At 36.7% G+C, this 26,725-nt stretch overlaps 1 protein-coding gene across 1 annotated transcript; it reads left to right on the top strand.

Moving 5' to 3' along the window:
• Positions 1–1,023: 1,023 nt before the first annotated feature.
• LOC110623246 (exopolygalacturonase) lies at positions 1,024–9,998 on the top strand. The gene is made up of 6 exons (XM_021768174.2): positions 1,024–1,128; positions 5,334–5,396; positions 5,480–5,785; positions 5,905–6,420; positions 6,509–6,725; positions 9,409–9,998. The coding sequence occupies exons 1-6, from the start codon at positions 1,024–1,026 to the stop codon at positions 9,996–9,998; spliced, it is 1,797 nt and encodes a 598-aa protein (XP_021623866.2).
• Positions 9,999–26,725: the final 16,727 nt, after the last annotated feature.

Raw genomic sequence — 26,725 nt, 5'->3', positions numbered from 1 at the left:
AATTGTTTCAAAATATAAACCGAACCGAACCAAATAGGACAAAAAACCGAATCGAACCGAACCGAACTGGTTCGGTTCGGTTCGGTTCGAAATCGGTTTTTGAGCTTTTTTTTTCTAATTTCATTGAATTATATTATAATTTAAGCCTAATAAGAATTTATTTAAACCTAATACATTTAATTAATCATAAAATCCAATCAATTAATCATAAAATCCAAATTAACCAACAACTTCTAACCTGGATTCACTCAGGTTAGGGTCGCGTGATTCATATATTAATCTGTTCATTTTTCCACACCGAGAAAGCAGAGGATACTTGTGCAATAACAAAAATGGAGAAAATGGGTAGTCAATATAAATCAATAACTAATTTTTCTGCCATTGAAGTTTGAATTTGGAGCTTGAGAGAAGTAAAATGACTACCTTATGCAAGTGGAAATATACAACTCCAATTTGAACTAAAAGATCGCTTGGAATATCAATTGCAACATACCTGACAGAAGAATAAAAAGAACAGAACTTTTAATTTCATTTAGCAAACACACCATGACTGGCCCCTGAGCTCAAACCCATCGGTTTTGACGCCATGCTTGCTTGAGCTAAGAACTCCATTATCATAATCTCGACCAACAACAGATTCACTCTCAGACTCCCACTGTCCCACATGATTGTAAACTAAAATCCAACAAAACTTGGGCAGAATTTTCTCATAAAAAGTGCTTGAAAACTAGAGTTGCAGCAGAGCAACGAATAGGAGAACAGTGGAAAATAAAGGGAAGAATTCCACATGGGTTGCTTGGAATCATCTGCCACTGTTGGCTTATCAAAACAACATCAAAACAATATCAAAACTTACAGTGAAAAGAGTCTCGCGAGCGATGGCTACGAGAGAGAGATGCGAGCGATGGCCGTGAGAGAGACACGCGAAGGATGGAGAGAAGAGACTCTGGCTTTGGCGAATGGGTGGCAGGGTGGGTGGCCGGTGGGTGGCTGTGGGACTGGCGATTGGGTGGGTGGGTGGCCATGGCTGCGGGACTGAAGCGGCAACGGATGGAGAGAAGAGACTGGCTTTGGCGAGTGGGTGGCAGGGTGGGTGGCCGGTGGATGGCTGTGGGACTGGCGACTGGGGTGGGTGGCTGTGGCTACGGGACCTGAAGAAAGATGAAGACACGAAGGATGGAGATTAGGGATTTGGTCTGAGAGAGATGAAGGTATCGTGTGCGCCGCGTGAAGAAGAACGTGGGATGGGAAGTGAACTGAATTGATATAACCTATAATAAAACGCTGCGTTTTAAGATTAAATTCGGTTTCGACCAAACTATTTTGACTCCAAAACCGAACCGAACCGACCAACCCAAAATTTTTAAAAATTAAAACCGAACTGAACCGATTTTATTTTAAAACCGAACCAAATTATTAAATTAAATCGGTTCGGTCGGTTATTTCGGTTCAAACCGAAATGTGCTCACCCCTAGCTAGTAGCCACCTGAGCTGAATAACCTGGGGCAATTGGCTCAGTAACCATTTGTTTCACGTTCACTTTATCGGTTTCAAGCAAGATATAGTAGGAAGTGTAAATAATAAATAATAAACCCCCAAATCTTTAAATTTTATTAGTCTAGTCAAGAGTTCTAAGATTCTATTCTTTCAAAAGGGCAGTCTAATATTATATGACATTCTAATACTTTTGTGCTTGAAATTGAATTGAGGACCAACTTAATGCCTTGAGAAACAAGTTTTAAATATGAAACTTGTTGAAGTGAATTTTGGTGAATTAAGCTATTTATGCTATCATCCTATTGCATTGCATGACAATTTGGTTTTTTGCTTTGGACAAATTAAATTTCAGGTTGGTTGAGGATATGGCTGTATTTTATTGTTCATTTTAATTTCTGTGCTTGAGGACAAGCAAAGGTGCAAGTGTGGGGGAATCTGATGAGTTGCAAAAACTCACAATTTTTTCCTCATTTAATTCCTTGATTTTACTCTAATTTTGATATAAATATTTAATTTTAATTTGAATTTGATTTTGGACAGGTTTGTGAGCAGAAGTCGAGAAAAGGAAGAAAAAAGGTTGAATTAAAGGATTTTTTATACTGGGAGGCTACAACCTTGACCAAACCTGTAATCCGAGGCGATGGGGAGATAAGATAGATTTTGCCATCTAAGCAAGGATAAGATCAGCTTCAAGTGGAGTGAAATTGAATCAAACTCAATCAGATGAGGATAAAGATTATATTAGGATAGAGATAAGATTAGGATAGAGATAAGATAGGGATAATAGATTTTATTTTAAATTTTATCTTTTTGTGCCTATATAAAGGCTCCCAGCATTCAACCTGGAGAATCATATTCTACCTGTCACTCTCATTTCCTCTCTGGCTACCCCCTTCTTCTCCATCTTTTTCTTTTCTTTTTCTTCATTTACTTAATTGTTATAATTTTATTATGGCCATGAGAGGCTAAACATTTATTTTTAGTTGAAGGTTAAATTAATTTGAAGTTTGTTCAAGTTGTGAGGTCATGCACTACAACTCTCTTCATCTTATTTCTATTTTCTATTAATTTCAGAATTCGAGGAACACCACCTCCATTGTTGTTTTCTTGAGAATTCAAATTGTTGTTTTCTTGAGAATTCAAGGGGCCCATTGAATCTTTTGAGGAGACAACTTATTGCTAATTACTCTAATTAAATCCGTAATTGTTTAATTGAGTTAATAACAAGTAGCAATTAATATATTAGTTTATATTAAGGAATTAGTAAATTTGATTTAAATAAAACGCGTGTTTTTATTGATCAAGTTTGGATTCTTCTCTTTTAATGCAGTTGACTAATTAAATCTACACGCGTGTTGGGGTTGTTAGTTAAATAGGAATTAATTTAAGCGCGAAGCGGATTAATTTATTCATAAGGAAGAATTGGTGGGATTCGCGGATTAAAATGCAGCTGATAGCTACAGGCTCAACATTTTTTATGTTCTTGTTTATGTATCCTTTTTCTTGCTTCTTTGTATTTAATATTTAATTGCAGATGCTCTAAAAGCAAGAAAAGTTGGTCCAAAAATAATTTCATCGTCTCTCCTCATGTGGTGACTGAACCTAAAGGTGGGTAATATAACTATCTTTTGCATCATCAACTAATGAGAAATGAAAGGCCTTCAGCTTAATATGTTTTTCGAAAACTCATTATGTCTCATATTGGAGCATACAATATGGAACTCAAGCACCTATGAGAATCTTCCGTTTCACGTCCTCATAAGATAAGGAGTAGATAAATCAATCATGACTTTAGCTTAAGTTTTGCATGTAGTTCTTAATAGTTGATACAAAGTGGTTGGGAATCAACAACATTATTAACATCATTGATTGCTTGCTTATTAGCCATATTTTTCTCAATGTCAAATTCATTAGAAGAATTGTTTGGGTCAGATATTGTTTCTTCTATGCCCATGATTTGTTCCCTCGACAGCAACCAAAACCTCTTTGTTAGTCTTGGAGGATGAAACATTTTTGTATCTCGATTTGATCTCTTTTCTCAACCTCCTCACGATTTTCTCGATTTCTTGTTTGAAGTTGAGTCTACCCAAAGGATTAGAATGTGCCATTCAAAAGAATTACTAAAATAATTAAAACTATATCTTAGCAATGCTGCTAAGATTTAGTAGGTGTCGAGGCCACCAAAAATAAATTTCTACTTTTCTAAATCAAACTAAATTGCGATAGTGGGTTTATCCTATAGAGATTGGAAGGAAGTTAATTCGCTTGAAAGACAAAACAAAAATAAAAATAAAATGGGAGTTTTAAAAAGCAAGGAATTAAAAATTACTTCAACGAGAATTAACCTAAACCAATTAAAAGAAGTAAAATAATTAGATTTAAGTGAGAAAATCAATATGAGATTAATTCAATGAAAGTTTAATCTCAGTTTTAGTCTTATTGGTTGATCATAGATGCAAAAATAATTTCTAATTATTTATAGATAAAATAGTTATAGATGTCGAAGAAGCTTTAGTCACTCAATCTTAATTTTTTAAACTAGCTAAGAGATGTTCGTTAACTAGCTTTAGCTTTTGAAAAGTAGTAGGAGACGCTACTATAATTTAATCCAATTACTACATTATGAATTAGAAGAACCTGATTTTAACTAATAACACAAAAGCTCGATTCATTTTAGTCTGATTATTTTATTCCTTAGGAAAGCTTTACTTAAACTAATTCACCACTAATTTCATATTAAACTAAAATAATTATGAATTTAATCAACTTGAATAATAATATATTATCCTATTAATTGAGCAATGACACCTTAATGCTACAATCAATAGAACAATAATAAATAATAGGTACAAAAACAATATAAATACCAAGAAACATTAAGAAAATAATAAAACCAATTAGATCTCACAACTAAATGAACTAAAACTTCAATTATCCTTCAACTAAAAAGAGAATTTAGCTACATATGTTCATGGTTGAAATGCAATAAGAAAAATGTTTTCAGCCTCCCAAAATTAATCAAGAGTAAAAGATGATGTTGTATATCAAAATAGCATCTTTATATAGTACTAAAAATCCTAGTTTAGCATAAATACAAGTAACCAAAATTAGATGGAAAAGTGTATTTAGGTATATCCATGATTTCACTTACATTTTGTGCTTTATTTTTTCTAAAACAATTGAGTTTTTGTGGATAAGGATCATCAAATTGTGTGTCAAATATGGAATTAGACTCTAATTTCTTTCGTTAGATATGTTATGCCCATAACGTAGTGCATTTGAGACTTAGAGTTTAAGCAAGACTTTGTTCCTTATTTCCTTGTGTCTTTCATTACGCCCATTACTCCCTTAATTTCATAATTCAGAGTCTAGACATAATTTTTCTCTTTTTATTTTTCAGTCATTTATTATCTTACTAAAACATCAAAAGTGAAAAAAATCAACCTGTTTAAGTCTTTCTCAACAAATAATCTTTAGCTTTAAGAATTACATGAGAAATTATCTACATGTCATCATAACCACAACATGAGATATGGATGATATAACACATGGTACATTTTGAGAATCTATTTTTAGCTTAGAACATTCAACGTTTCCAAATACAGAGGTTCTAAAAAATTGCTTAATACCAAATATATAAAATATTATTAGTATATAGTTAAATTTGGTAAATTTTAGCCTTATAAAGCAACATATAGAAAGATAAATCAATTCATCATTGTAAAATCTTTATTAAAAATAAAAGAAGGGAGGAAGAAAAAAAAATAATGGATACTAAAATAATCTTCTCAATTGTATCTCTATTGTTCATAAATTTCTCTATTGTTCAAGCACAGCCAGCTGTTTTTGATATAACAAAATTTGGTGCAGCACCTGATGGAAAAGCAGATGCAAGTAAGGTATAAATATATAATTCACCCATGAATATTAGGATATTAGCTAAACTTAAAATTCTTACCTTTCTCTTTCCTTTATCTTTTAGGCTATAGCGGATGCTTGGAAAGAGGCATGTGCAGCAGCAGGATCTAGCAAAATATTGATTCCAGCAGGGACATTCTTGGCAGGTATAGTGAATGTTACAGGTCCTTGCAAAGGGGCAATAGAGGTAGAAGTTCAGGGAACTGTGCAAGCCCCACCAGAGCTTGCAGGGGGGGATGGTTGGTTTAATTTTAACCATATTGATCAATTCACACTATCTGGAAAAGGAACTTTAGATGGTCAAGGACAAGTTGCATGGAAGGGAGTATCTTGTGACAAAGATCCAAAAAATTGCAAGAAACATCCTATGGTACTTTTTTTTTAGTTTACATGATATTACAAAATGTTACTAATTTAAATTTACCATAAATTATAATTACGTACCAAAACTTTTCTAAAATGCTTTTATTGCTTTACATTTTTCATCAGAATATAAGGTTTAACTTCATTACCAAAGGCTTAGTTCGTGACATAACATCTCTTAATAGCAAGTACTTTCACGTCAATGTATTGGGATGTGACGATTTCACATTTGAAGGCTTCAAAGTCAGTACACCTGAAGGTAGCCTTAATACGGATGGAATTCATATTGGGCGATCAAAGGGAGTGACTATATCTAATGCCAAAATAGGCACGGGTGATGATTGTATCTCTATTGGTGATGGAACCGAAAATCTAAAAATCACAAAAGTGGCATGTGGACCTGGTCATGGCATCAGCATAGGGAGCTTGGGGAAGTATGAGAATGAAGATCCTGTTTCCGGAATTACTGTTTCCGATTGCACCCTCACCGGTACAACTAATGGTGTTAGAATTAAAACTTGGCCTGCAATGTTTCCTAATACTGCAACTAATATTCATTTCCAAGATATTACTATGGAAAATGTCTCCAATCCTATTATTGTAGATCAAATGTATTGTCCATGGAACAAATGCAATAAAAAGGTGATAACTGTTCCAAAACAATATATTATTATATGATAATTACTATTGTTTGTATAAATAATTATTTCTTCTCTTTTTTTTTTTCCAGGAACCATCTAAAGTGAAGATTAGTGATGTTAGCTTCAAAAATATAAAGGGAACTTCTGCAACTGCTCTTACCGTTCAACTTATATGCAGCAGTGGAGTCCCATGTGAAAAAGTGGAACTTGCGAACATTGACTTGACATATAGTGGTCCTGAAGGCCCAGCAAAATCTGAATGCATTGATGTTAAGCCAACAATTGTAGGGAAGATTCCAGAGGGATGCAAATAGAAAGTCACATCTACTGTTACATATTTTTTTGTAGTTAATTATATATAGAGGAACATTAAGTGCTCTCCTACTATTAATATCCGACAATTATTAAGAAAAAAATTATTTATTATTTTTTTAATCATATCTTGTTGTTATAATTTTTTTAACAGATAAAAAAAGAAATCAAATCTTGCTATTTTTTTTAAAAGATTTGCTAATATATTTTATTATGCGGTATTCTATTTTACATAGCAAAATTATGATTAATTTTATCCGTTGTTTGAAGCTAATAATATAACCTATTATCATATATGGTGTTGATGCCAATTTAAATAAAATTAGTAGTTCAATATAAAATAGAAAGTTTATTACTATTTAAATTTTGTTTTGAAAGTTTTAAGTAGAATTTTTATGAGGAAGAAATTATTTAAAGGGTTTAATTTAAACTTATTTTTAACTAATAGTCAATTACAAAAGAAGAAGAATCAACGGAAAGAGGGTAGCATGCAGTTAGGCTAAATTGTGAATGGTTGAGTTGAGTGAATTTTGAGAGAGAGAGGAAAAATAATTAGTGGCTGTAAATTGTTTTTTATTTTATAGTTGACTTATATTGAATACGTTATTTTACAGAAAATTACACTTACACTACTATATTATTTCATACTAAAAATAAGTTCAATTAAGTCCATATACTTTTCCTCAAGACCAAATAAGCGCAATTCAAAATTTAGGACCAATTAAGTTCTTGTATTTTTGTTGCGGGCCAAATAAGTTCTAACAATATAATATAATATTATGTTTTAATAATAAAATATTTTTTTATAATTTAAAAAATATTAAAATTAGTTTTTTTAATTACCATAAAATTTTAAAAATATTAAGACATAATAAATAATTTTTAAAATTAAAAAAATGAAGTTTTATCATATAAAAAATATTATTATTAAAAAAATATTTTGTTATTAAAAAATAATATCATATTAAATGATGGCTTATGTGATTCTTGAATAATAGTACAGAGGCTAAATTGACCTAAAATTTTAAATTTGACTTATTTGGTTCTCGAGTAAAAGTATAAAAACTTAATTGAACTTATATCCATTTCATATTTGCCCATTAAATACTTTAAATAATTGAAATATAATTGTAATCTATTGAATCCTTAATTTTATAAAACTATAAAAATTAAATATAAATTAATCATATAATAGATTATTTATAAAAAGAAGTCAGAAATAGTTTCACTTATTGCTAACTGTACTTGAAAATTAGCTAATTGGACTATAAATTTTCATTAAAATGATAACATTATATTCTTCTAACTTTTTCAACTTATAAAAATTTATAACACTGTTAGAAAAAATTAGTGCACAACCAACAAAATGTATGATTAATTTTTACTTTTTTTTATAAATTATCAATAATATGACTAATTTGTATTTAATTATTATGATTTTTATAAGTTTAAGTGTTGAATAGATTGCAATTTTAGTGAAGGTAATCAATAAGTTAATCTCAATTAGTATAGAGATATAAGTGTATATTGAGATATAAAGAGACAATGTTTGTTCATATGTCTTTTATGATATACAAAAAAGAAATATTCTCTGTATTGAAGTGGAAAAATAGACTAAAAATATATATTTTTCTACAAAATTAAATAATACAATATTAATGGGACTAATCGAGTTAAATTGTATTAAGAATAGAATTGAAGGACTAATACTATATGTAGCAGTTTTATAGGAGAATAAGGGTATATTTGGTTTAATAGTTAATTATAACTTCTAGTTGTTTCCAAAACTTTAATTCTCAATACAACATGCCAAATTATCAAATGTTTTGAAAATTTTATTATAATACAAATGATATTTTATAATTTCTTAAATCTCATTCAAAAGGCTTATATCTCCTTTTATGTTGAAGCCTGAATTCCTTACGCCATAGTATACTCATCAAAGAAGAAACAAAGTAGGTAAGCTCAAACTCATCAAAGAAGAGGCAAGATTTTAATGTTCCATAATCTCCAATAGAAAAACACTAATATATACTCTATTTTTATTTATTTTTTTCCTAGAATTTTTTTTAAAAAAAATGTATTAGAAAAGAAAATTTTGACATCTGAGATTTTTAATATGAAAATTATAATAATACCCTTTGATTAAAAATTGCTAAAACGTTTGAAAATTTGGTATGCCGTGCCACAAAATGAAATTTTAGATTAAATTATAAAATGGCATAGAATGTTTGGATTTTCATATCAACAAGCCTATTTAGAGAAAAAATAGTTATTCTATATGGCATGTCAGACCACGAGAACATAATAAAGAATGACACGTGTTATACCATGCAAATATAAACACTTTGCCAACTTTAATTTTTAAATTTAGATAAAATCAATAAATAAATGTTTAGTATTTGGCCTTTAGTTTTAAGAATTAAATATTTGGATAAAATCAGAAAGACTTGTAAAATTTGACTTCTCATACTAATTTTTCTATATAAAATAAATAATATGGGTATATATTACGTTATTTTTTGTTGAAATAGAAAAACTATTAATTAATTATACAACATATATAATAAATAAAATATAACTTATTCATGTAACAATTAATTTAAAATTAAAAAAGAACATAATAAATAATAAATTCTAAAAGATAAATTTCATTTATATAGAAAAAATGCTTTAGTGGCTAAGCAGGGTTGGAGGCTTTTGAAGTATCCTAATACCTTGGCTTCTAAAGTGTTAAAGGCGAAGTATTTTCCCCATTCTGATTTCTTTCAAGCTCCTGTGGGTAATGGTCCGAGTCAGATTTGGAGAAGTATTTGTGCTTCTCGCTCTATTTTAACTTATGGCTGCAGGCGACGGATTGGGGATGGGCGTTCCACTCACATTTGGATTGATCCTTGGACTTTAAAAGCAAGTGATCCTTATATTCGGACTAAGGTTGCTGAGAACATGCCTTTTGTAATGGTTTTCGATTTGATTTTGAATAGGACGTGGAATGCTGAGTTAATTCGGACTCATTTTCAGCAGCATGATTCTGACAACATTTTGCGTATTCCTTTATCTCTTAGGGAATGCGATGATGATTGGTGCTGGGCTTTAAATCGAAAGGGTGAGTATGTTGTGAAGGAAAGCTATCGTGTGGCAATGGAGGATAATCTTGCTGATGTATCTGACCATAGTTTTCCATGGCATCTCATCTGGAAAGTTGTTGTTTCCAGCAAAGGTAAAGCTTCTCATTTGGTGTATTTTACGAAATGCTTTGCCTTGTAAACGTAATCTTTGAGTTTGTCATATGGATATTGATGAGTGTTGCCTCGTTTGTGGTGTTGGTCTGGAAACAGACTTTCGTGTTCTCTATTGTTGCTCTTTTGCAAGATCTTGTTGGTTGCTGTCAAATTTAGGTTGGGTATCTTTTTATTCTCTTAACACTATGTTGTCTTATATTCTTACTTCTTTGCCTATGTCTCAACGTGAAAAGGTTTTTATGTTGATATGGAGCTTGTGGACACACCGTAATGATGTTGTATGGAATCAGATTTTTCAGTAGCCTATTACGTGGTTAATAGGGCTAGAGCAGTGTTGGAAGAATGACAGCTTGCTCGGTTACATTTTAGAGGTTCAGATTTTGGTACTAAACCATTAGCTGCAGCAGTTTGGCAAACTCCTCCCCTTGGACAGTATAAATGCAATATAGACATTTAAGTACAGGCTAATGGTTCATATGCCACCTCTTGCTTTACTGTACCCTGTATAATGGCATTAGCCTCCATTTTTCTGGCTGCATCCACTATAGTGTGGAAGCTCTCTCTCTCTACTGCTAAGATCAGGTAGGAATACCTAGAGTGGAGTCTCATGGTATACCTTCTAGCCTTCTTCTGATCAGTGTCATAAGCCTGACCCACAAACTGAAGCAACTCCAGAAATCTATCTGTATATTCATTCACACTCATTTCTTCAGTCTGTCGCAGCTGCTCAAACTCTATTACTTTCAATTCCCTCGAACTATCTGGAAAGGCCCATCCTGCAAACTCATTTGCAAACTGTTCCCAGAATAAGCCGTCCAATTTCGAATCCACATAGTTCTTGAACCACTCCTTTGCCTTCTTGCACTTTAGAGTGAACCCCGTCATCTGAATGGCTTTGCTGTCACTGGCCCCTAACTCATCTGCTATCATCTTCACTGCCTTGATATATTCAAACAGGTCATCACCCTCTTTGTACTTTGGAGCATCCAACTTCAGATAATCTGTCATTTTGACTTTGCTCCCTGCTGATGGGTTAGGTTTGGGTGGTTGAGCTTCAAGAATTACTAGTTCTGATGGTGGAGGAGGAGGTGGTATAACACTCCCAGGGTTAAGGTTTGCCGGATTTTGGTAATACGGTGGGTGAAAACATGGAGTAAGGTGGATGTAGTAGATACTAGGGAGGATAGGGCATGTGTGAGGGGTATGGGTGGTAGCTAGAGTAATCCGATGTGCCTCCCATCGGATGCCCAGGTCCCTGCGGGTAAGGTTAGTACTGAGGTGGGTAAGCAGATCCTGAGGCCTGAGCGCCTCCTTCAGATTCTCCCATACCCTCTTCTGAAAAACACACACCCAGACTTCCGTCTCTCCTCTGATCATCTCCCACTGTTTCCCTGACATCTGCAGACATTCTTTCCGGATCTGTTCTTCTTCTGTTTACATCAAAAGACCTTCTAGGGTCCCTTAATGTTTCACCTCTGTTAGTCCTATTCGACTGCGCTCTTGACGGAGCAGGGGGAAAGGCATCCATACCTTCATTTTCAGGTGGAACTCCAGTCAACCGTGCAGAACGATGTGAGCCTCGCATCCTGTCTTCTGAAAAGAAACATTCATCATATAGACGTTAGCATCATATGGTTCATGTGGATACACATGAACCCTCATCATACATAACATATCATTAATGCACATTGACAGGAGCGGTTGTCGAAGCCGGTCAAAGTTAACCTTCTTGGTTACCTACAATTTACAACTGTAGATAGTGGTGAAGGATCGTATCCACAGAGAATTGATTACCTATTTATTTATCTCAATCAAGACCAATAGAACTAATTGAAAGCATAAGTGAAAGCAAGTAATCAGAGAGAAATAGAAACAAGTGCAAGGAAAGTAAAAGGGGGGTTTTGAGATGATTTGATTAACAACTATTGAAAGCAATTAAAACAGCAAGTAATCTAAAATAAGAGAGAAATCAATAAGAGAAAAGTCTAGTTGAAGATATGGATCCACTTTGGTTGTTTGGCTTGATCATTGAAACATGGTTATCTTGATTGAATCAATAGGTTGGTTATGGGGGTGGAAGACGCTTCTCACCACCATGTCTTTTCTTATGAACAAACTGGTTAGGGAACGTCCTCTAATCAATTACTAATCAACAAATTGCCAAGGAACGTCCTTGGGCCATAGGCATCAAAACAATTGCCAATTGCATGAAGAACAAGAAAGATCCAAACCCTAACTACTCAAACGTATGAGATGATGTTAGATCATACAATTCCTTGGGTTTTTACACCAAGTGTTCAATGGACAGAATATTTCCAGCAATTACGGACTAACAAATATCCTAATCCAACAATCAATTAACTTTGCAATCAAGAATCAAGTGGCCAATTTGATCAAAACAACAAAGCAATCTTAAGAATTAAGCACAATTGCATGAATATTGAATAAAATCAAAGACAATAGTTTCTGTTCAGATCTCACAACCTTTTAAACAACCTTAGTTTCAACCAAACTTCAACTAGAAAGAGGGTTTCAGCCACTCATGGCTGAACCAAAACAGAAAATAGATGAAAAGAAAGCAAGAAGATGAAGAACTAAGGTGGAGAAGGGGCTGCCCTTGCTTGGCCGAATTTGGAGGATGAAAAGCTGCCTTTCTTGTCTTCTTGAAGCCTTTAAATAAGTCTTGAGAGGCTGCCTAGGGTTTCATGGAAGTCCAGGAGACTTTTAGAGGCTGTCCAAAGTGTCCTTGGTGTTGCATGTGCCTTGTTTGTGCATGAGTGAAGGCAAAAACGAGTCACATGTGATAGAAGGAAAGTGGGGGCTCTTTGGTCTTTTTAATTGCTGTCCTAGGTCTTCAAGATGTTGCCTTAAGAGTTAAGAGGCTGCCCATGCACTAATAAGGACGGTGGAGACTCCTTTTGAATTTTGAATGTGCATGGCACTAAGTAGGAAACATGTGATCTTTGGATTTTCTTTCCTTAATAAGGGGGATCTTGAAATCCAATAATTTAATGTGAATCTTGAAGATTTGGATCTCAAGATACTTCCCTTATTTGGCTCCTCGAATATGGCAACTTGGGATATGGCTTCTTGAATAAGGAAAGAGTGCAATAGAGCGCATTTTCGGCTGCCTAAGTTGAGTTTCGGAGGCTGGACTTTCGGCTATGTTCTGAAGGTTTAGCGGCCGAAAGTAGAGATTCGGCGGCCGAAAGTAGTGGACTTTCGTCTCTGGACGCATGGTTCGGCGGCCGAAAGTGCTGCCGAAGGTCTTCTTTGCATTTTTGGCCCTTTTTGGTGTTTTTAAGAACATTTTCTCCAATTTGTCTCTTCACACCTAATATTTGCAAAACATGATTAAAACCACAAAATTAGGTAGAATAGGTGCAAATAAACATCAATAAGATTATGAAAATATGGGCTAAAATATGCTCTATCAAATACCCACACACTTAAGCTTTTGCTTGTCCTCAAGCAAACAAACATAGTCAAATAAGCTTTCTTTGCTCTAGATCCTTATTTCCACTTAAGCTCATACTCTAGACACTTATTTTGAATCATTGCAGTGAAGAATATATGCATGAAGATTACTTACCTCCTTTCCTTGTTTCCCTTTGCTTACCATGGCTAGGATTTGTTTTCCTCAAGAGAGACATGCACATTAGTTTGTTAAGACTTTTTCTAGCTTTTGGATTGACTTGCCCTTACCTTGAAGTACTTTATTCAGGCTTTTACACTTTGGATCTTGCTTGGAAAGGTCACCAACCTATTTTTGATTTGAAGGTTTACATTTTTCAGTTGGTCACCTATCCAAGTGGCTACTAGCCTTGTTCGTAGTCTTTTGACCATTGGAACAATCTTCAATTTGTGCTTTTGAGGTCTTTTGCCTTTGCTGAATTTTCTTTCTCTCAATGATTTGGGCAAATCAACACCAATTACTAAATCAAGTCACATTAGGTTCATTCACACAACTTTAATTTATTCTTAATCAATTGAGGGTCATCAATATGTTTTTCACCATTGGAAAACTCAAAGATTCAATTCAAAAGGAAATTCTCAAACATGAGTACAACTCACTGCAATTGATTCAACATAAGTTTAAAGAGTTATCACATTAATGGGGTCATGGAAAGAAAAACTCATCCAACATAGTTCATCAGTTTGAGTAGAGAAAAACAAAAAGAAGAATAAGGTTGTGGTTGTATGTGTTTTATTGAAAGCATAAACAAATTAAAATTCAACTGTGGCTAATTAACTTAAGACTGAAAGGAAAAAGAAAAAAATTTTGCAATCTAAAAGCATGAAAAATCGCAGAAGAGAAGGGGAGAAGAAGAAGGGAGGAACAAGAAGAGAGATATGCACCCCCACACTTAAATCATGCATTGTCCTCAATGTAAAAGAAAGAAAAAAGAGAACAAAGGAATGTGAATACTCCCCTGGGGTGTGGTGTGCATGGCATGATCCTCTAGGCAGAAGGATGTTGTAGTGGGATTTCTTCCACTACTTGTACTGCGAACCCTTCAAAGTATGGTTTAAGACGATGTCCATTCACCTTGAAGATTTTTCCAGTTTCTATGCTTCGGATGTCCACAGCTCCATGTGGGTATGCATGTTCTACAATGAATGGTCCAATCCACCTAGACCGCAGCTTTCCTGGGAACAGTTTCAGACGAGAGTCAAAGAGTAAGACTTTATCACCAACCTCAAATTGTTTTCTTGAAAGATGATTATCATGGGAGGTTTTGGTCTTTGTTTTGTAGTTCCAAGAGTTCTCATATGCATCTCGTCTTATTTCCTCAAGCTCTTGCAGTTGCAGCTTGCGATGGTGTCCGGCTTCTTTGAGGTCCATGTTGCAATTCTTTACAGCCCAATATGCCTTGTGCTCAAGCTCAACTGGAAGGTGACAAGCTTTCCCATAGACAAGTCTATAAGGAGACATACCTATGGGAGTCTTGTAGGCTGTTCTGTAGGCCCATAAGGCATCCTCTAATCTTAAGCTCCAATCCTTTCAGTTGGGAGAAACTGTCTTTTCAAGGATGGCTTTGATTTCTCTGTTGGACACTTCAGCTTGTCCATTCGTCTGAGGGTGGTAGGCTGTGGATGTTCTATGCATCACTTTGTGTTTTCTGAGAAGGCTTTCCACTACCCTATTGCAAAAATGGGTCCCTCTATCACTAATGATTGCTTTTGGTACTCCATGTCGGGCAAAGATGTTGGTCTTCACAAAGTCTACCACTGCCTTAGCATCATCAGTCTTAGTTGCTCTGGCCTCCACCCACTTGGATACGTAATCCACTGCAAGGATGATATAAGTGTACCCAAAGGATGGTGGGAATGGTCCCATGAAGTCTATGCCCCAAACATCAAATACCTCACAGACCATGATGGGGTTTTGTGGCATTTGATTTCTTTTGCTCAAATTTTCAGTCTGTTGACACCTAGCACATGTCCTGCAAAACAGAAAAGCATCTCGAAACATGGTGGGCCAAAATAGGCCACTTTCAAGTATCTTATGAGCAGTTTTCCTTGGACCAAAGTGTCCCCCACAACTATATGAATGACAAAAAGTAAGTACAGAGGCTATTTCTTGATCAGGAATGCATCTCCTTATCATTTGGTCAGCACAATGTTTCCACAAATATGGCTCATCCCAAACATAGTATTTGGCATCCTTTTTTATTTTATCTTTAGTGTGCTTAGGCATGTCAGAAGGTAAGTTACCTGTGGCCAAGTAGTTTACCATATCGGCATACCATGGCTCATCAGACTGAGCAAGAAAGATTTGTTCAAGGAGTTCTTCCTTGGTTTCTTCAGATTCAGGAAGGTACTATTCTGAGCTTGACTGCAAAGAAGGTGGGGTGAAAGAGCTTGCTTGTGTTGGGGACTGCTGGGAGAGGTTCGGCGGCCGAAAAGGTTCTGAGTTCAGCGGCCGAATTCCTTCAGTTTGCGGAATGAGCTATTGCGATGGATTCGGCTTCCGCAAGTCAGTGGGGTTCGGCGACCGAAAGATGTTCGGCAGCCGAAGTTCGCCTTCTTTCTGCACAGTGTTTTCCTGAAGTGGTGCGACAGAATCTGGTTCCCGAGGAGCAGTAGGGTTCGGCGGCCGAAAGTGGGCTATGTTCGGCGGTCGAATGTCTTCTGTCTGTGCTACCTCAACTTGCTGAATGCTGCAGATTGTTTCTTTTAGCTTTTGGGTTTCAAATCTGCAAAGATCATCATCTAAAATGCAATCTTGATTTTCATTAAACACATCTTGGCTCAAACAATCAATAATATCAAGTCCATAAACTGGGGACATATCATGTGGATATTTCATGGCATCATAGACATTGTACTTAATGATCTCCCCTTCAAATTCCATGGTAAGGGTACCATCATGCACATCAATTTTAGTTCTAGCAGTACTCAAGAAAGGACGTCCAAGAAGAATATCAGAACTAGTATTGCAACTATCTTCCTTAGTATCAATCACATAAAAATCAACAGGAAAGACAAGTTCATCTACTTGGACTAAGACATCTTCTAGGACACCTATGGGATATACTACAGATCTATCAGCCAATTGTATCACAACTCTTGTTTCTTTGAGTGCACATGCATTGAGAGATTTATAGATGGAGAGAGGCATGACATTGATAGATGCATCAAGATCACACATGGCTTTCTTGATACCAACATTCCCAATTTTACAAGAGATAGCAAACATACCTTTGTCCTTGCATTTGGTAGGGAGTTCTCTTTTAATAACGGCAGTAACTACCTCACCTACACTTACTTTTTCTCTTTCAGCAAGCTTCCTTCTATTGGTGCAAAGCTCCTTCAGAAATTTGGCATACCTAGGAATTTGCTTGATAGCATCTAACAATGGTATGTTGATCTCCACTTTTCTGAAAGTCTCAAGAATCTCCTTTTCCTCTTTTTCTTTTTGCGTTCTTTCAAATCTTTTCGGAAAAGGAGGTGGGATGTGAAAGCTTACCTTTAGATCAGTCTTGTGCGCATGAGGTGGTTCTGATTGAGATGGAGAGGCTTCAGGTGGCCTTGGTTCTTTTTCTTGCTCATGATTAGTATCTTGAAGCTCTTTGCCACTTCTCAAAGTAATAGCACTAACATTCTGTCTAGGGTTGGTTTCAGTTTGAGAAGGGAGCTTACCTTGGGATTCAGATCTGCTGATGGATGCAGCCAGTTGGCCTATCTCTTGTCGCACGCCTTGCATGGTATTGACCATTGTTTCCATCATTGTTTGCATAATCTTTTCAAGGTTCTGATTTGGATTTGAAGGTGCTGGTTGGACTTGATTTCTTTGGTAATTTTGGTAATTCTGATCATTGTTGGGCTTCCCATAGCTAAAATTGGGGTGGTCTCTCCAACCTGGATTGTATGTATTGGAATATGGATCATATCTAGGTTGGTTGTTGTACCTCCCAATTGCATTGACTTGCTGATTGTCTTCTTAGAGGGTAGGACATTGATTAGTGGGGTGTCCTACATATAAGCAGATCCCACATGGCCTAGGAGGCTGGGGTGCTTGAATCTGTTGCACAACTTCTATAGCAATATTTTTCATAACAGATGTTAGTTCAGACATAGTGGGAAAACTTACCTCATTGGCCCTTTGTAGTTGCCTTTCTTCTCCATACTGCCTAGATGAGGCTGCAAGAGTAGATATCAGTTCTTTCATCTCCCTTGGTGACTTGTCTAGGATAGATCCTCCACAGGCTACATTTATGAGTTTCCTTTCTGATGGAATCAATCCTCCATAGAAGAACTGAATGAGGGCTTTGTCTGACATATCATGTTGTGGACAACCTGTACATAGTCTTTCAAACCTTTCCCAATAATCATATAAGTCCTCAGTTGGTCTTTGCCTTATGCTAGTGATTTCTCTTATTATGCCAATTGATTTAGATGGTGGGAAGTATTTGTCCAAAAAGGCTTGGACCATATCATCCCAAGAAGTTATAGATCCAGGTGGCAAATAAAATAACCAATCCTTAGCATGGTCATCTAATGTAAAAGGGAAAGCTCTTAGTTTAACATGATCTTCAGAGATCCCTTGAGGTCTCATGGATGAGCAAATAATTTTAAATTCTTTTAAGTGCTTATGTGGATTTTCATTCTCTCTACCTCTAAACTTAGGAAGAATATTTATTAAACCTGTCTTGAGTTCAAAGGGAACTGTAAGAGGTGGATAGGTGATGCAAAGTGGAGCATAATCACCTATAGGAGTTGCTAACTCCCTCATGGTTCTTTCCCTTTGTGCTTGTGGCCTATTTGCTGGATTTTCTTGAATTATCTGGTTCTGGACAGCATGTCCATCATGGGCAGCAGCTGGTGCTTGAGGTTCTGCCATTGGTGAAAGATTTGGTTGCTGGAGTTCAGGACTTTCGGCGGCCGAATGTTGATGAGTTTCGGCGGCCGAAGGTTAGGCAGAAGGTTCTGCATTTGAGGCTTGCTTTCCTAGCCTTCTGATGGTGCGTTCAATTTCTGGATCAAAGGGCAGAGTGTCCCTACTTTCAGATCTGGTCATGAAAGAAAAATAAACAAACAAGTAAAATCAATTCCCCGGCAACGGCGCCAATTTTTGACAGGAGCGATTGTCGAAGCCGGTAAAAAATAACCTTCTTGGTTACCTACTGTAACGACCCGGAAATCGGACCGCTACCGGCGCTAGGATCCAGATCGGCTTAAGGCCGCCGGGACCCGTAGCAAGCCTGACATATAACCTGTAAACCTGTATAATCCCATACATGATCAACAACATGCATAAAAATTTAAACTTTTCTTTCATTCATTTCTCATACACCAAACTCAACCTGTGCATGCACTAAAACATAATCATAAACTTGACCCCTCTGTGGGATCTCATCAATGCCCCAATGGGCGATATACATGTGTTGAGTTGGCTAACATCTGAATCATCAAATATCTAAGATCATGCATTAACAAGGGATTACAATACTCATAGGGTCAAGCACATCTATAACCTCAATATACCTCATTACATAACATATTGCAATCTCTTACATTACATCATAGTACAATTGTCATGTCCACAATCTAGCTATTACATAGACATACTTCAAAACTCTGGCTAACCTCCTGGTCTATCCTGTACCTGCACAGCTGGGGTTAGGGGAGAGGGGTGAGCTTACAAAGCCCAGTGAGCAGAATAGTGAAATCATATATTAAAATTTCATGCTTTCATGAAATGCAACACATCACAACAAATCACAACAAATCACATCTCGGATGGTATTGTCACCGATAGTCCTCTACATAGTCCAACTGTGCCGGGACGTAGAATGGGTACAACCGGTCTTTCTCTTAACATAACATATCATATAGTCCAACTGTGCCAGGGACGTAGAATGGGTACAACCTGGACTTCCTCTTACATCGTGCCAGGGACGTAGAATGGGTACAACCTGGACTTCCATACCATATCATGCCATAACATTATCATATCATATGAGGACTAAAGGATCATCCAATAACCAATCCACATCAACATCAACATCATAAATGCAATGCAACATATTCGTGAATACTAATGCAAACAACCTACTATATCTCATGTCATTCATGATGCATGGATCATGCTCAAAATTCATATTTCATTTATTTTAAAACTTAAGGTTTATTCCACTCACCTCTGGCTAGCTCTGACAAACTCTGTAGCAGCTAGCTCACTGCTGGGGTCCTCAGTTCCTCGGGTCCGAACCTACACAGGTGGACTCCAATGAGGGACCAAACATACATAAACATAACTCTAATATACTCCCCAAAAACCCCCTAAAACATCATGAAATAATCATAGAAACACATGCATGAAATGGCTGGACAGGGCACTTTCGGCGGCAGGTTCGGCGGCCGAAAGTCCCTCCAGAGCCGAAAGTCAGGCACTTTCGGCGGCACCTTCGGCGGCACCTTCGGCGGCCGAAAGTCCCAGACAGAGACGAAAGTCTCTTTTCGGGGGCAACTTCGGCAGCCGAATGCTGCCTCCACAAAGGGGGTTCGGCGGCCGAAACTCCCTTCGGCTGCCGAACCTGGTTTCTGCCAAAGGGCAGAAACTTGGCTCAAACGAGCCTCTTGCCTCCCAAAGCCTCAAATCATGAAAAAACTAGTTCTAAAACATGCATACATATCATACATTACACCTAGGGGTCTCAAACTAGCATATACCCCAACTACAACACTTCAAACACACAAAATCAACATACATTGTTCATCAAAACATCAAAACCCATAAACTCATCAACAAGCCTAAACATGCATCTCTACCCATAAAACAACTTAATGCTTGTTTAAAACACATAACAAGGGTGGATCCGAGCTTACCTCTTGAAGAAACGAGAGGAAGGCGATCCTAGCTTGGAGATGGAGAGATTGAGCTCTTTGAACCTCCAAGTACCCAAAACTTGCTCTTTACTCACAGATCTTCAAAACAGAAGTTAAAACCCGTGAAAATCATGGAAGATCTAAGGAAAACACTCAAGATCGAGGGAGGGGTGGCGGAGACTCACCTTGGCCGACAACGGGGGAGAAAAAGCTCGCCCGTGCGGACCTAAGGGACCCTTTTATAGGTGGCTGGCCAGGCCACGTTCGGGGGCCGAATGTGCCTCCGCATGCATGCCATGTTCGGCGGCCGAACTTGAGTTTCGGCGGCCGAACCTGGACTTCCCTCACTCATGCTTTTGGGGGCCTAACGTGCCTCCAAAACGCATGCACGTTCGGCGGCCGAACTTGACTTTCGGCGGCCGAACCTGGGTTTTCCTCCAAAAACTTTTCATGCAAAAACTCATTAAATTTTCATACTTAAAACCATGAAATACCTTAAAACATTTTATGAAAACATGTTTCTACCCTACTAGAGGCTTCCGACATCCGAGATTCCACCGGACGGTAGGAATTCCGATACCGGAGTCTAGCCGGGTATTACATCTCATGGTTCTTTCTCTTTGTGCTTGTGGCCTATTTGCTGGATTTTCTTGAATTATCTGGTTCTGGACAGCATGTCCATCATGGGCAGCAGCTGGTGCTTGAGGTTCTGCCATTGGTGAAAGATTTGGTTGCTGGAGTTCAGGACTTTCGGCGGCCGAATGTTGATGAGTTTCGGCAGCCGAAGGTTGGGCAGAAGGTTCTGCATTTGAGGCTTGCTTTCCTAGCCTTCTGATGGTGAGTTCAATTTCTGGATCAAAGGGCAGAGTGTCCCTACTTTCAGATCTGGTCATGAAAGAAAAATAAACAAACAAGTAAAATCAATTCCCCGGCAACGGCGCCAATTTTTGACAGGAGCGGTTGTCGAAGCCGGTAAAAAATAACCTTCTTGGTTACTTACAATTTACAACTGCAGATAGTGTTGAAGGATCGTATCCACAAAGAATTGATTACCTATTTATTTATCTCAATCAAGACCAATAGAACTAATTGAAAGCATAAGTGAAAGCAAGTAATCAGAGAGAAATAGAAACAAGTGCAAGGAAAGTAAAAGGGGGGTTTTGAGATGATTTGATTAACAACTATTGAAAGCAATTAAAACAGCAAGTAATCTAAAATAAGAGAGAAATCAATAAGAGAAAAGTCTAGTTGAAGATATGGATCCACTTTGGTTGTTTGGCTTGATCATTGAAACATGGTTATCTTGATTGAACCAATAGGTTGGTTATGGGGGTGGAAGACGCTTCTCACCACCATGTCTTTCCTTATGAACAAACTGATTAGGGAACGTCCTCTAATCAATTACTAATCAACAAATTGCCAAGGAACGTCCTTGGGCCATAGGCGTCAAAACAATTGCCAATTGCATGAAGAACAAGAAAGATCCAAACCTTAACTACTCAAACGCATGAGATGATGTTAGATCATACAATTCCTTGAGTTTTTACACCAAGTGTTCAATGGACAGAATATTTCCAGCAATTACGGACTAACAAATATCCTAATCCAACAATCAATTAACTTTGCAATCAAGAATCAAGTGACCAATTTGATCAAAACAACAAAGCAATCTTAAGAATTAAGCACAATTGCATGAATATTGAATAAAATCAAAGACAATAGTTTCTGTTCAGATCTCACAACCTTTTAAACAACCTTAGTTTCAACCAAACTTCAACTAGAAAGAGGGTTTCAACCACTCATGGCTGAACCAAAACAGAAAATAGATGAAAAGAAAGCAAGAAGATGAAGAACTAAGGTGGAGAAGGGGCTGCTCTTGCTTGGCCTAATTTGGAGGATGAAAAGCTGCCTTTCTTGTCTTCTTGAAGCCTTTAAATAAGTCTTGAGAGGCTGCCTAGGGTTTCATGGAAGTCCAGGAGACTTTTAGAGGCTGTCCAAAGTGTCCTTGGTGTTGCATGTGCCTTGTTTGTGCATGAGTGAAGGCAAAACCGAGTCACATGTGATAGAAGGCAAGTGGGGGCTCTTTGGTCTTTTTAATTGCTGTCCTAGGTCTCCAAGATGTTGCCTTAAGAGTTAAGAGGCTGCCCATGCACTAATAAGGAAGGTGGAGACTCCTTTTGAATTTTGAATGTGCATGGCACTAAGTAGGAAACATGTGATCTTTGGATTTTCTTTCCTTAATAAGGGGGATCTTGAAATCCAATAATTGAATGTGAATCTTGAAGATTTGGATCTCAAGATACTTCCCTTATTTGGCTCCTCGAATATGGCAACTCGGGATATGGCTTCTTGAATAAGGAAAGAGTGCAATAGAGCGCATTTTCGGCTGTCTAAGTTGAGTTTCGGAGGCTGGACTTTTGGCTATGTTCTGAAAGTTCGGCGGCCGAAAGTAGAGATTCGGCTGCCGAAAGTAGTGGACTTTTGTCTCTGGACGCATGGTTCGGCGGCCGAAAGTGCTGCCAAAGGTCTTCTTTGCATTTTTGGCACTTTTTGGTGTTTTTAAGAACATTTTCTCCAATTTGTCTCTTCACACCTAATATTTGCAAAACATGATTAAAACCACAAAATTAGGTAGAATAGGTGCAAATAAACATCAATAAGATTATGAAAATATGGGCTAAAATATGCTCTATCACACATGCATACAATCATAGCATTACACATCATCATACATTTATCAAGATAGGATTATATATTCTATCCTAGTGGACATGATTTTTCCTAATGTGCTTGCCCTTCTATAACATCTATGAGCCCAACGCTCTAGGTCCGACCATATAAACCTAGGGCTCTGATACCATTCTATAACGATCCGGGATTCGGACCGTTACCAGCGCTAGGATTCAGATCGACTTAAGATTGTCGGAGCCCGTAACAAGCCTATCATACATCCTGATACACCTGATAAAATCCCATACATGATCACACGATATAACAAAAATATAAACATTCAATGAACCAAGGCTCGACTTGTCCATGCATCAAAACTGAAAACATAAAACCCATACTAGAGCCATCATCAAATGCTCCAGTGTGGTGAACATCACATGTCTCAAGCTTAGTTCGAACATAACTCATAAGCATCATGTTAACAGGGATTACAAGAACAACCACTAGGGCAAAACACAATTCTAAAACCATAAAATAATATATGTCCACATCTATATTATTACAAGGGACTATACCAGCAACTCAGCCGACTCTCCCGAGCTAACTCTAATCCTGCAAACCTGGGGTTAGGGGAAAGGGATAAGCTATAAGAGCCTAGTGAGCAGAACATGAACACAGTTTAATAAACATATGATCGAATGAAATGCGTCACAACACAAACAATTCACATCAAGATGGATTTGTCACCAGTAACCCTCTACAAATTTCAATAGTGCCTGGCCCACGACTGGTGCTCCTCAGGACTTCCTCTTAAACATAACATAACATAATAAATCCATAGTGCCAGGGGCATAGAATGGGCCTCGACCTGGACTTCCGTATACATTATAACATATCATACTCGAGGACTAGTGGGTCATCCAACATCCATCCACAACAACAGTAATTTATGCAATGCATCATATTCGTGATTTCTAATGCAAACAACCTAATACATATACATGGCATTCGTGATGCATGAGCATGCTTAAAAAGTTTGAATTCTTTAAAATAATAGATTAGTTCAGTTCTACTCACTTCTGGCTGACGCTCGCCTAACACTGATGCAGTTATTTCACTTTAGGCCTCTACGGTCTCCCATGTCCGATCCTACACAGATGGACTCAAATGAGGGACCAAACATAACCTTTACAAGACTCTAAATAACTCCCCAAAAACCCCCTAAACATACCAAAGCATGCATATAAAACAAGCAGAAGAAGGCTAGGCAGGGGACTTTCGGCGGCAGATTTGGCGGCCGAAGGTCCCTCACAGATCCAAAAGTCAGGGACTTTCGGAGGCAAGTTTGGCGGCCTAAAACCTTTCACAGATCTGAAAGTCAGGGACTTTCGGGGGCAGGTTCGGCAGCCTAAACCCCTTCACAGATCCGAAAGTCAATATTTTTTGAGGCAGTTTAGGTGGCCAAAATGCTGCCTCTGCCTGCAGGTTCGGCGGCCGAACCTGGGTTCTCCAGCAAGGCAGAACCCAATTCTACCCTATCACTCAGCCTCCTAACAGCCTCCAAAAAGGCACAAAATGCACATGCAAGGCCCTAGAAGCTACCAAAAACATCTAACCTACTTATGGGACATCAAAGATTGCCTTAACTCAACATGCATCACAGATTTTTAAGAGAAAAATTTTTTTCATTAAACTTGACCATAAAGCCTTAGAATAAATAATCATGCATCAACAACCCATTGAACCCTCAAAACACTTATTAAAAACCTTTCAAAACATATGTAGAGCAGGGGTTTGAACTTACCTCTTGAAGTCACAAAGGTGACAGCAACATGTCATTGGAGAAAAGGGAAAAAATTTCAAGCTTCGAAGGTCTCCAAGGTTTAAAACTCTAGATTTGAACTCAAAACTTCAAAAGTCACAAAGTAAAACATGAATTCTTGAGGGATTTGAAGGAAAACAATAAAAGGGATCAAAGATGGGCAAGAATACACCTCTGCCTGAAAATGGAGAAGGAAACCTCTCACTTTCGGGCTAGTGGCTATTTATAGGTGGCTGAGGGAACCACGTTCAACGACTGAACTTGAAGGTTCAGCGGCCGAACCTTGTGATTCCTCAACCATTCACTTCTCTTCTTTCATTAAAAACGTTTTTCAAAAGAAAATTTAAATTCATTTAGAAAAACTGTATTTTACCCTTCTAAAGATTCCGGCTTCGAGATTCTAAATTCCAATGGAGATTCCACCGGAAAGTGGAAATTCCGATGCTGGAGTTTAGCCAGGTATTAGATAAACCAAACCTAGATTTTCTAAAGTTTAGCTCTATATAGTTTAATTACACTCTTAATACTTGTATATATTTTGATCGTTAAGATTTAAGAGCTTATCTTTATAAGTTTATGAGTTACTTTGTATATATACTTATTTAACTAAAATTATTTAGTTTTAAACTTATTAGTTTTAAATTAAAACTCATTATACATGTAAATAAATTAAACTATTGGTGAACTATTCGAGACTAAACTCGATAATAAACTCGACTCATCTAAGTTTGTTTGCTAAACGAGCTAAGCTTGAGTTTCTTAATACTAGGTTTGAGTTCAAAAATAAATAAAGTTTGAGTTTGGTTTGAGCTCAAAATGAATAAAATTCGAGTTCGATTCGAGTTTGAAAAATTTTTAACGAACCAAATTTGAACTTTTTAAATCTCGACTCGATTTGATTCATTTATATCGCTATTTATTGGGAAGACTAGGAAGCCGCAACTGCAGAAGAAAAGGAAGAATAAATGAGAGAGGGAAAATAAGTTAGTATTGGCAGTTCATTGGTTCCTTTCTTTTCTATTATATTTTCTATTTTAAGTATGACCCACTTTTAATAATTTAAAAATAATTTTAAGAATTTATGTAAAATCGAGTAATCAAAACTAATAGTGTAATAAACAAGTCTCACTTAGCTAATTGTATAAAACCATAAGTGTTTATTGAAAATTTGTAAAGCTACAAATCATTTTTTTTATCGCATTAATAATTCTTAGTAGTTTTGGATGAAAAAGTTTTTATTTACTAACGATATGTCATCATAAAATACTATTCTATCATAAATTTAATTTCATAATCTAATTTGAAAATAAATGCAAACATAGGTAGATCTTTATAATTTTCTCAAACATAATTTATGTAGATTAACTACAATTTTGCTTGCTTATTAGTGGAAATTCATTCCTCCACAATTAATTGAGTCATTCCATATCACAAAGATCCTAACGATACTGCATCTCTCCTCCTATTTTCTTTGTTTTCTATTCTTCTATGACTTGAAAAGACCAATTCTGTATGGTGTTTACTGCCGAGCTTTTGGTTGTCGTGCGTGTTATAAAGATGTTGTGTAGGCTTGATCGGAATGTCAGCTTCACCCGCATTTTCAGAAAAGCAAATAGTGCGCTGACTGGTCGGCGGGAATCGCATCGTCATGTATGAATCAAGACAGAATCTCGTTTATGCTGAGCCAACTCACTAAAAGGTGTATATATATATAGTTAATTTAGGACTCCTAACAAAAAAATAAAAAAAAAGTATGCAATCAAAACTAATAATGAAATAAGATATCCAACCCGTATCAAATTCAGTAGGGTTAGTTTCACCCAAAGATATCAAAAGGATAAAGAAAATGATTCTATAGTGATTTCAGTCTCGAATAGCCATGTGACAGTTTCAAGGAGGCATTTCACCTTTCAGCACGAAGTAAT

Source organism: Manihot esculenta, chromosome 9 (assembly GCF_001659605.2).
Source record: "Manihot esculenta cultivar AM560-2 chromosome 9, M.esculenta_v8, whole genome shotgun sequence".
Classification (NCBI taxonomy): Eukaryota; Viridiplantae; Streptophyta; class Magnoliopsida; order Malpighiales; family Euphorbiaceae; genus Manihot; species Manihot esculenta.
This window is presented reverse-complemented; position numbering and strand designations above follow the sequence as displayed.